This window comes from Netta rufina (genome assembly GCF_964035555.1).
Source record: "Netta rufina genome assembly, chromosome: 1".
Classification (NCBI taxonomy): Eukaryota; Metazoa; Chordata; class Aves; order Anseriformes; family Anatidae; genus Netta; species Netta rufina.
Window position 1 is genome coordinate 149117236 of NC_140123.1, and position 11699 is coordinate 149128934.

The 11699-nt window shown below is 37.4% G+C and overlaps 1 protein-coding gene across 1 annotated transcript; it reads right to left on the reverse strand.

The window, feature by feature from the left end:
- Nucleotide 1: 1 nt before the first annotated feature.
- GLT8D2 (glycosyltransferase 8 domain containing 2) lies at nucleotides 2-11388 on the reverse strand (the record flags this gene model as incomplete). The annotated part of the gene is made up of 9 exons (XM_084305971.1): nucleotides 11352-11388; nucleotides 9878-9973; nucleotides 8526-8694; nucleotides 6658-6775; nucleotides 6001-6085; nucleotides 3559-3671; nucleotides 2682-2848; nucleotides 969-1081; nucleotides 2-174 (listed from the first exon to the last, which is right to left on the reverse strand). The coding sequence occupies exons 1-9, from the start codon at nucleotides 11368-11370 to the stop codon at nucleotides 2-4; spliced, it is 1053 nt and encodes a 350-aa protein (XP_084162097.1). The 5' UTR covers nucleotides 11371-11388.
- Nucleotides 11389-11699: the final 311 nt, after the last annotated feature.

An 11699-nucleotide genomic window follows, 5' to 3' on the forward strand; every position in this document is an offset into this window, starting at 1 on the left:
ATCAGCTGTCAGGACGAGTTAATTTGAACTTCCCTGAAGGGTCAGGAATAAACCAGTTTTCCCAGAGATCAGTGTGAACACTGGGATAGTCCCAAGGTTTATATCTCCCATTCCAGTGAAGTAATTTAGCTTCTTGAAGGAAATGCTCTGAATAACGGGTATCGGGACTCCAGCCTGCATGGGTATATGGAAAAAAATAAAAGTTTCTTGTAATGGAAGACACTACACAGTTAAACTTTTGTTTTATAAAAATAAGTCTGATTAGTATGGTTCCACTTACTTGTCAATAGACAATTATTTTTATGACAGAGCAGCATTTTTTCAATTAACACCTCTAATTCTGCATCTGAAAAATCTGTTTCCTCTCAACAACATCTTGGTATATCTGAGATTCACTAAAAACATTCCTTGTACTATTCATTTTATTATATATAAAGCTATTATTTTTTTTTTCTCAGGATAATTCACCATTCCCTTGTGAATGCTAACTACATGTTGACTACACAAAGACTGCCAGGTGTCCCATGATCTTCTACTCTAGCTGCTAAAAATGTCAGTTTTTTCAGTCTCTGTGACGATATTCACATCTTTCATATATTCTTTCCATGGTTTAGGACAATATATATTAGTTGGTCTTCAATCATGTAGTTTTCTCCTTGGTACTTTTTTTTCCCTTCTTATCCAATTTAATGACTACTAGTTATTTTTGGAGGGGTAAAGCTATTTTATTTGCTTGACCTGTTAAGGTGTTTGACAATTAGCAGTGGGATATGCACATGTTCTGCCCTACCCTGAAGCAAGCAGGACTAGTGAGTGTTAGAGGAAAAGGAGGAAGCATGGGTTACATAATGTCAGTCTGAGCTATAAGGTAATGTGGTGAGGTAAAGTAATGTAACATCCTACACTGGAATCTTAAAAACTCTCACTTTATTTAGTTCAAACTGCAAATGGTGGAAAGCTAAACTTACCAAGATGCCGTATGTGCCACATAGGATTAATAGCAGAATACTTTCCGTGAAATACAATCAGCATTGGAGAGGTCGCCACACCTCCCCCGAGGGTGCTGCTGTAGAGGTTTTCCCTGCAAAAGAATGAAGTATTCAAAACCGCACTCAGAGTCTTTGGTCCGGAGATCAAAATGTAAGTATTCTGGTAAAATTCAAAAGCATTTTGAACACGCTTATTTTCAGCATATTCTGTTCTAATGCTGTTAGTTGCTTGCATTTGCAACTCCAATTCTTGTTGAGTAGATGGTTGCTACCAAGCAAACCCAACATGAAGCCAATTACTTCCAGATGCTGCCTGTAGTCTATGAGGCTGGCAAAATCAAATAGGAAAAAAAAAAAACTGTCAGCATAAAGGAATTAAACATATTTCAGTTTTGTTTGCTACAGAAATGTACATGCTTTCATGTATTTCACTCTCTCTCTTCCTTCCCCTTTGCCTCCTTGCCCGACTTTTAGACCTGTAAGTTAACTTCAGATCAGAAGTGACAATCTAGTTAGTATAAACTAACATCTAAAGGATATTAATTTCCTGTGAACTGTGTGAAAATTCCAGGGCTTGAAAAAGCCAAACATTACTGGGAGGAGAGGCTTTAAGAGGCAGCAGCCAAATGTCTGGCCACAGGGTGCTTAAGGCCTGGCCAGTCAGCACATGGGAGCATCGTGTCACCTGCCTAGCCCAACGAGGTGGAAACCTGGAAAGTATCAAGAGGGGCTTAGAGGCTACAGAACAACAAAAATCGAAACCTTCAGAACTGTTTCAGCTGCTAACTAAGCAATTTATTTCACGGTCACTTCAAAACCCAGCTAAAAGGAACATGAATGTTTTATTATGATCGAAAATCATCTTTGTAGATTAAGACCTGCAGTTAATATTCATGGATTTTTTTCAAGCTCTTAAAAATCAGAGCAATATCTTCTCGTAACGTTAGCTAAGCAGAGTGAGACAGAGAGGCATTTAGCTTTTTATTCAGTCACATGCTTATCATTTGTGTCTCTCCTGCTTTGTTCTGAAAGTAACCAATAATGGAGGTAGTCCAAAAGCACCAGCAAATCTGTTTCAATTTAGTTTTAATACTAAATTTAAAATTAACTCTTTGCAGAGAAAACAAGTAAACATCAAGTTTGCAAATGCAGGTTAGAAACAAACATTAAAAATTAACAGTGTTTGATTCATTGTGTTCATGACTTATTTGTGGTCAAAGCCAAAAAGTTATCTTCATGTCAAGTTTGGTCTGTTTATAGAGAAAGCAGCGTTTTGTATTGGTATTTAACAAGTAGGGTGTCCAATTACTGTTTGGCTGACATTATGGTAGGGGAGACCCCACACAAACAAGAAAACATTCCTTCTTCTCTAAAGTGGCCTCAAGAAGGGAAGATTTTAAGTGGCTTGGTCCCAAGTGAGGTGGGATCAAAACAAGCCCCACATGGTCTCAGTGTCCCTCAGGATTAAGTGCGGTTTGCAATAAACACAGGACTAATATTCCAGGCGGCATTTTCTGGTACGCTTTCAATCAGATATAACCACATGGAAATTCTGGAACATGAGTTACTTTGGTATCTCACAGAACAAAATAAAGTTTAAAGTTGCAAACTTTAAAGAGCTTACAAACAGAAAATTATAGTTTCGATCCTCAATTTCCAGTTAAGCACAAAGCTAGGTTTCTTTATACATACTCTACATTTCTTTGCATCCACTTTTCCAACTGCTTTGTAAGCCGCTGATGTTTCCATTCAGTCATGTTAGCAACAATTACGCCAGGATTAAAGGAGCAGGTGCTGGGGCTGATGCCAAGATCTCTAATTGCTTGCTTTCTGTAGTCCAGGAATCCCATGTATGTGTTCTGGGAAGTTAAAAAAAGAAAACTTCGAAGTATGTTTATCCCCTGTGAATCTCAATAAAAGTGAGAGTAAACGCATCTCTATGCTGCTCACATGGAGACTAAGTATGCGCTTCCAAAGCTGAGTTTCTGTGATGATTACCTGTCTCAATTGCCATGTGACGTGGGGCTGAAAGGCAAGGTGTGCTACTGAACTGCTTTTTCCATGACATTGTCACACTGGAGGTGAATAAAGCGCTTTCCTCACCACATTTTTTCTTCCTGAAGCTTACTCTAAATGATGTGTCTTTATACTTGTGCAGCTGTAATGCTAGAGGGACTGACAGTTTTGGGGAACTCAGCTCAGAAATTTGCTTTCAAATACTTTTGCTGAGTTTTGTTCCCAATTCAACTAATACAAATATCATATACTCTGGCTTCATTTAATACTCCAGAAGTGCTCACAATCTACTGATAGCAAAATTAACTTAATAAAATACCAAACATAATTTAGTAGAATCCAAAGAGCAACAAAGATTTAAACTACTACAGGAAACAACTCTGATAGCACCATATCGTTACAGAGTTACTACAGAAAGTAGTTCTTAATTACCTGTAAAACTGGTACAAAAAATATTATAAAAAAAAAAAATCACTTAGAGGAAAATATATAAAATCATGTTATGCTTATGAGTCAATACATTCATGATTAGAGTTCCAAAATGACGCCTTACCTGCATGCCTACACTTCTAACCATTTCATGCGTAGAAGGCAGGTCACAATCATCTGAAAAAGCCGCAGCATGTCCAGGAGCTAACTTAGTCTCATAGAGTTCCTGGATGTCACCTGGTTACACAAAGTTGAAAAGCTTAAGAGTAAGCCTATTCTCTGCTACATAGCTGATAGGATAACTTCTGCTCTCACGTGTTAATTACAAACATATTAATTTTAGGGGACAGCTCAGATGTTAATGAAGGCTGAATTTTGCTATATGGGAAATTTTTGAGTTTATGTCCCATATACGGGTGTCTATCTTCATCTATTGCCATCAGTATTCAATACATCCTTAATTTGGTTCAAAAGTCCAAGATCAGCTGAAGCAGCCGCTGATTACACTGTTAAGAAGCTGGTTACAAAGTTATGCATTCAATTAGCTCTTACTTGGAAAAAGAGGGCATGGGCAGATGACTTCAATCCCTCAGAAAAGTCTCTTCAATTTCCTGCACAGATCAGTTTTTTTCCTCTGTTCCTGTGTTTGTACCTTGTAGTAAGATACCTGGATTCCCAGTGCTTACTGATAAGTACTTACTGGCCAGCTGAAAGGTGCCTGTCACATTTGTGGCTTCCCAGACTGCCCAGCTCCTTCCTGATGGAGGGAGATAACGTAACGCATGATGCCTCACTCGCCATCTGACAAGCACATACCCACTGTGCCAGAAGGATTTCAGGGCCGGTGGGAAGCACAGCACCACCACTGTACAGCTACAGCAATTAGGGGAGCCTGCATCCAAACCCCTTCAATCTACTGGCAAGGGTCACAAGTAAGATTAATTAAGTTGGCAGGCCCATTAGCCTGAGGTAGGCCACTCCCCACAGGTAGGCTGTGAAAAAGTAAAGCTACTATTAGCAGGAAACCTCAATAAAAGACTAGAAACTGAAAACATTCCTCATACTGCAAAGAGCAGAACTACTGTTTCTGAAAGAAAAATTCTCCAAACTCACCAGCCAGGTGGAAAACTTGGGACAGAAATTACATCCTAATAATAATAATAATTCAAATGGGGCAGCTAGTAATTGTTTAAAATTAACAAGCCTTATCAGGTGCTTTGTCCTGATTCTAAATAACTTGTGTTTTTTCAAGAGAAAAAGCAGAAAAAAAAATGTGATGACACCCAAAATGTTTCATTCTTACTTACTATAGGAAATAACTGTCCAACACATAAACAGTCCCAAAGTTAAACCCTGAAACTCCCAATCACTCCTTACCCTGTCAGAACTCCCATTCCAGAGACATCTGATAGAGAGCAGTCTCACATTACAGTTAAAACATGAGGAACAGCTGCCAAAACAGATGCACCCTCCCTCTGCCTCCACTCCCACGTGCTCATCTTTATTCCCCTCTTTTGGGTCCTGCGATTACATGGCCCACGGGTGAGCAAGTAAAGAGGAAAACAAGTTTTGTTGTTTTTTGGTTGGTTGGTTTTGTTTGTTTGTTATATGGCCAGTCTTCTGCCGGGTCAAACAGAAAATGTCAGCTTATTTCACAGCTGCACAACTGTAGGTGTGATACAAGAGAGGTAACAGGAGCTGCCTGCGGACAGGAGAAGCCACTTCCGTAGGCAGCAGCCTACCATTAGCTGTAATGTAAAACTACACCTCTATCCTGTGGTTCCAGAAACACTATCAGCTGACAATCTGACACCCCTAATGAAAGAGAAAGTCCTACCTCACCTCTTTTACCAGTCACCCCAGTCGTTTCTGCTGGAGCACTGCCTTAAGTCATGCCAGGAAGCTAGTTCAGGCTGAAAGGAATCACCTTTCTGGGGAAAGCTGGTGCAGGCACATGAGGGAGGGATGCAGGTGAAGAGGTGGTGTCAACTTAAAGTGTTTATGCAAATGGAGTGTAAATGAAGACTTAAGAACCTTACAAAACGTTAATTATTTCCGTTAATGACTGAGGACAGAATAACAAAAACAAAAAGCAGAGATAACCAGTAAGCATACATGTTGAAGAAAATGTAATAAGTTATTGTAAAAGAAAATGAGACAGGCAGAGAAGATTAATTATATTTTATAAAGCAGCTCATAGTAGAGCAGCATTTGTGGGAATTTGAATGCTAGCAGGAAGCACAAATCACACTTAACTACATACTACAGCATCCAAGTGAAAACCATGATACCTTATCTTTCAGCAACTGACCGAATCCAATTAAAATGAAACCCATACAGTTTATTTTGATTAAAATTAAAATCAACTATCAAAAACACATGTGAAGAGGTTTTCTTCAGAATTTTCTTTAAATACATAAACAGAAATTTTGTAGTTTTCCCAAGTACAATGCTCCTACAATTTTCCTCAATTTCCATTATACTCTTGTATCTCCAGACAACTATAAAAACTGAAGTAACTTTAATCCTAATTCTGCTGGAAACTGCTTTTTGGATGTCAGCTTACCTTGAACAATGATATCATCATCCAAATATATGACTTTCTCATGTTTCTGGATAAGCAAAGGAAGATAAAATCGAACAAAGTTCAGCTGTTAAAGAGGGGGAAGAAAAAATGAAATACTAAGTGTTAAAGCAGTTTAATGCATTAGTCACTCTTTACTGACTAATAAACTATTAGTTCTTTTACTGACACGCTCAGAACTGGACACAGTATTCCAGACGCAGCGTTACCAGTGCTGATGGTACAACAAAACACCAGCAAATCAGCTTCTTCTGACAGCTGGTAACATTTAGGTTAGTCTTTAGTCTCTAACTTAACCTCAGACATAGCAGAATGCAGCCAACTCAGCATCATGGAGAAACAAGTAGCACTAGTGTAACTTTCCTCTGATAAATTGTTAATATATTCTTAAATATATAACACATTCAAAACACCAAGTTTATACCACCAAGTAGGTGAGGTGCCAGCAAGACAGAAAACTTGCAAGGAGCTTGTTATAATGCACTTTTCCTTCTTGAGTGACAGCTTAGCATTTGGACCTGAAGTGGTTTTTTGGGGGTTGCACCCCTCCTGTGTAGTAGAACAGAGACTAGGACATTTAAAAAGCTGTAATGTGCATTAAATTCTTGAAAATGTGTTGTGTGGTGTTTGTTTACTCACAGGCTGCAGTAGTTCAGGACGTGCTGCATCTTGCCTGATTTTTCCCTTTAGTACCATGGGATTGAATTCCACAACCTTAAATTTTATTTCTTTCAGTTTAGAATTTTCAATCCATTTTCTGTGATTAAAAGAAGTAATAAAAGAAATATTCAGCAGGTGGAGAGTACTTCCAGTGTTAACTCAGACTCACAGGAAAATAAGAGGCTTTGGAAACTCACTTCATCTATCCTACCCCAAGACAAAATCACTTATGTCTACAGCTATTGCACACAGACATTTGTTTAACCTGAAAAAAAAAAAAAAAAGTGCCAAAACCAGAGACTCCACACATTGTACAAGCAACCCATTTTACACCTTTGTGATCACTAAATATTATTTCCTGGACTTTCATGCTATGGTTAAAGACCATTTTTTTCTTATCCTATCTGCTATGCTTTTAAAAAATAGGTCAGTCTTCTCGTTTTTACAGTTTTATGTCCTTCAAGATGACTGTCACATATTCACAGTTTAGCGGAGGATTTATTTTTTTTTTTCAGACTAATTTTTTTCATTATTTTGTCAGATTTCCTGTCATTATTGCTTGATGTTCGATTGGCCTCTCTTCTAAATCTTTCCTGAAGTAAGGCACATTAAACTAAATGCCATACTTTTTCTGATGTGGTGGAAATGCCTAGGAGCTCAGAAATAGTTTTCTCACATCTCCAGAGGTCATATATATCCCTGACTATATTTCACTATGAAGCATGCCTTCCACTACCCTTTTTTTTTGCACAGTAGTGTGGTCAGTTATCAGTTATAGTCGTGTAGGTTTCAAAATGAGTGTTTCAAAGAATGAGGGTCTCCAAATACACAGTAGGAGAGCATACAGACAGCATCTATCCCTCCACTCCCGTTCTCTCACTATAATCATAGTTAACAAAGCTTCTGTCTGACTTACCTTAAATTGTACTTGTGTTATTATGCAACTGGAGTCCCCATGTTATCTAGCAAGTCCTAACAAACTCCTGCTTGACCTTGACTCAACACAATTACCAATTTCCACCTCTACTGAATTTCATCATGTTTTACAGCTCATTTTTCCAACTCATTTGGAGTTTGTTTTCAGCTCATCTTTGTTACTCAATATATTTTCTGTTTCTTCCAACTTTGTGCCAACTGTAGAGTCATAGAGAACATACTCCATTCTATTCTCTAGGTTACTGATGGACTGGATTGGAAAAGCTCTCTCTGGAACCGCACTTATCACATCTTTTCATTTTTGACATAAATTGTAAGTACACAAGCTACAGAAGTAGAGGCAAGAACTGCTTAAAAAAATATTTGAATCTTTGGTTCACACCTTCCCTCTCTCATTTCCCTGTTTTAGAGAACGTCTGCAAAAAAAAAAACACCCAAACATGCTTTCATTACTAGCTTCTTTGGGCCTCTATTTATAACATTTACCCATCTCCCTTACCTGAAATTAGCTTTAGACAGCAGGCTTTTCTGCTCTGAAACTAAAGACACAGCTTCATATGAGCTGCGTGCAGTGCCACAAAATGGTCTTGTGACAAGTAAGCATGTATGCACTTACTTACCTTACTACACACTCTCTTCTGTAGCTGACCAGCAAAAGGCAAAAAGGCATGTTATGGTTATTTCACACCCCTTTACACCAGCAAGTGCCTTAAGCAGGGTACAAAGATCCTTTTTCCTGTGTGTAGGGAATCCTGGGGACAGCTACCAAGACACTACTTAAAAGGAAGTACTTTCTTCCTACAAAAGGAAGAAACATTTCCTGGAAAGTTCTCCAAAGCTTATGCTCATTCTAAGGAGAACCACAACCTGATCCTAATTACAGCCTGAAATAAAATAAAGCACTCATATACCGAATATGAGGGATGGTGTTCTTCAGCCCAACTATGTAGAACAAAACATTAGCCTCTGTGTTGCTGTAGATGCTACTGATTGCTGCTATAGCTGCACCCATTCTGCCTGCAGCAGCACAGATTACGACTGGGATTTCTTCTTCCATTTCCTCAGGACTCTCCAAATCAACTGCAAGAAACAAAATTATGCATTATAATAGAAAATTGAGAATCTTTTTGTATCACATCTGGGTCATAAGAGTGAGCTCATAGTTCTATAAACAGTAGAATCATATCACATTCACTCCACTTCCTTCCCACATCCTTTACACATCCACATCTGCCAAGGCACACAGCGCGAGCTGTCACTAATCCAGAACTACATGCGGGCTGACTTAGATGCTTCCAAACAGAACACAGAAAAGAGTTATCTGTATCTTCTGCTCCACGGGAGAACAAATCACCCTGTTCTCCATGTTGCTGCTTACTCCCACGAAGCCTAAAGAAGTTTGAATACCTTTGAGACTTCTACTTCTCAGTTATATTTAGTACAAATTGAACAATTGGCTCCAAAATTATCAAAGGAAGGAGGTAAATGGAAGAGCTAGTATAATGGAAGAGCATGTATACCACATGGTGTAGTGGAAGATCATGAGCTTCACTTCTTTGGGAAGCAGGCTAGAAAGGAATAGTGCAAAATTTTGTACCACCAGGAAGTTGCTAATGATAAAAGAGAAAAAAATCTGAACAGTACCGAAACAGCTCACATCCCTGCTAAGGAAAATTTGTACCCCTAGCACTGACTAACTTACAGAACTTGTATGAATACATTTATAATGGTTAAAACATATCCATTAAACTCATAACAGCCCAACAAAACCATACTGAATAGAAATGGTTTATACTGAGACAGAATTTGTTTATCTTAGGAACAGTGAATAAGCTATTAGTATAAACACTACATACTAGTCCAACCATACCAACCCAAGCGGGTTTTTGTCACTATAAATATTCCAGCAAGAACTTCCGCTGAAAATTATATTGATAATACTTGATTATCTATCTGACATCAACAGGTAGGCCAAGCATATTCCCAAAGGACAAGTTCTGACTGAAGTTTGTTATCACCTGGCAACTCCAATAGTATTCTTAAATAAGAATATCCACCAGCTTCCATCTGCATCAGTGACATCTGGATAAAAGTGTGAATCGGGATGACGATTCTTAATTGTACTATCAGTCTCCTACTGTTTTATTTGAAGTGGCTCATCTGCTGCAGGGCAAACAGGCTTAATAATAACAAGAAAAATAGATGTTACATGAAGAGGTAAGAAATATTAAACAGGAACATAAATGAAATGGAAGTCATTTACCTGCTTCATTCTTTAATGCAGATGGCACTTTGTGAACTTTGTTGTACAGAATTGCACATACAGTTAAGACAAGAAGTAACAGTAAGATCTGGTTAACTGAAAAAAAGGAAGAATGTGTTAACAATCACTCTAAAAACTAGAATACTAATTGTACCTTTTTAAAATCAAATTTGCAATTAGTACATATCAAAATCTGTATTTGCTGTCTTTTTTTCTCTTTTCTCTCACTATTTGATCAAATTAAAAACATTATGATAAAAATGTAATGATATCTCTGTCCTTTTACAATTATTTCCAACTATCTGATTTTCATGGATTGTTTGCTCACTCATTAAGTACACATGGGTTATCCATACTATCAAAGTAATGTTTCTAAGTATTACTAGAATCCTGGAACTTTCTTTCATTGGCTACATCATAGGACTTCAAGAACTAATTATTTTACCTAGCTTTTTCCTTCTCTCATACTTCCTTCAGACCCAAATAAAATTTTATTTGATTTCAACATGCAGATCTTCAAGGTATATTTGAGCAAAACTCTAACAGTACTAGAAAAATAAACTCAGCATGCCACTGAAACCAGGTATGTTCCAAAAATATTTGAGACTACATAAACATTTTGATATTGTAATTAGTAAAGTCAAAACAAACCATGCAAAAGCAAAGACCTTACTGTATATTATGATTTTCCAGTTCCTACCAGATTATCTTGGACAAGCCTAAGCCATCCAACATTAACCAACCATGAGCTGTTAACCAAGACAGCTCAGTGATAGGACAGGGAAGGAATATGCTACCATCACCGACAGTTACCTTGATGATGGAGTTCTTTGGGTTGACTTCATTACTTTGTACCATCGTAAAGGTGATGGTACATATTCAAGGCATGCAAAAGAGCAAAGGGAACAAAGTTTTGAACTGTTTGATTCAAAAGGGCCAATTAACCAGAACTAGGCATGAGAATAAGTTGAAACTGGTATGCATGCATCACCAAACCTGCACTTGTTTAAATCAGCTGAGGAAAGTGCCCATTCACTTCAGTGATATTTTGGTTGTATAACTGAAGACTCACAGCCGTCCATTTTCAGTCATTGATCACAACAGGTGATGAGAATCCCAAATTTCTCAGGGCCACATTTCAATATTGAGTATGAACAGCATTAACGTGCAGAGTTCTGTTTAAAAAGTCCAGTTGGGTGCTCCTGGCACAGCCCACATGAAACTGGCAGCTACCTGCACTCAGTCTCATGCAGCAAGTAGTGAGTAATATTAAATTAATAGGATTTATTGCTGTACTTATTGCTGATTGAGTTTACAGGAAAATATTTATTTTGATAATAAAAGTTAAGTATAATTTAGCAAAACTAGTTATAAATTTGCATGCAACTGTTACAACAGGTTTACGATAAATTGCATTTGACATCTCTGCCCTCTTTTAAAAATACATATTTTAAATGTTTTTAATCTTTCTTACTTTTCTTTAAAAGAGCCATATGTTCTGTTGGATATGAACTGTGGTCTGTAGTAAAATTTAAAAAAATAAAAAATAAAAAAGAGAGAGAGAGGGAAAAATCATGAATACAAGCAGTGAACAGTAGTTAAATATTTCAGGGATAAGGTTTAGCATTATCAACCAGTAAAAGAATTCTGTCTTTGTAAATAACTTTCTTGCAACAAATAACTAATATTTTGAGCCAGAGCTATTAGATATTTTAATATTCAGCCTACTAATAGACTGAAATGAATTGTTTTAATACATTCAGTCCAATCAGCTACACCAGTAATAACTATGATTTTTAACACATCTTAAAATAATGTACAA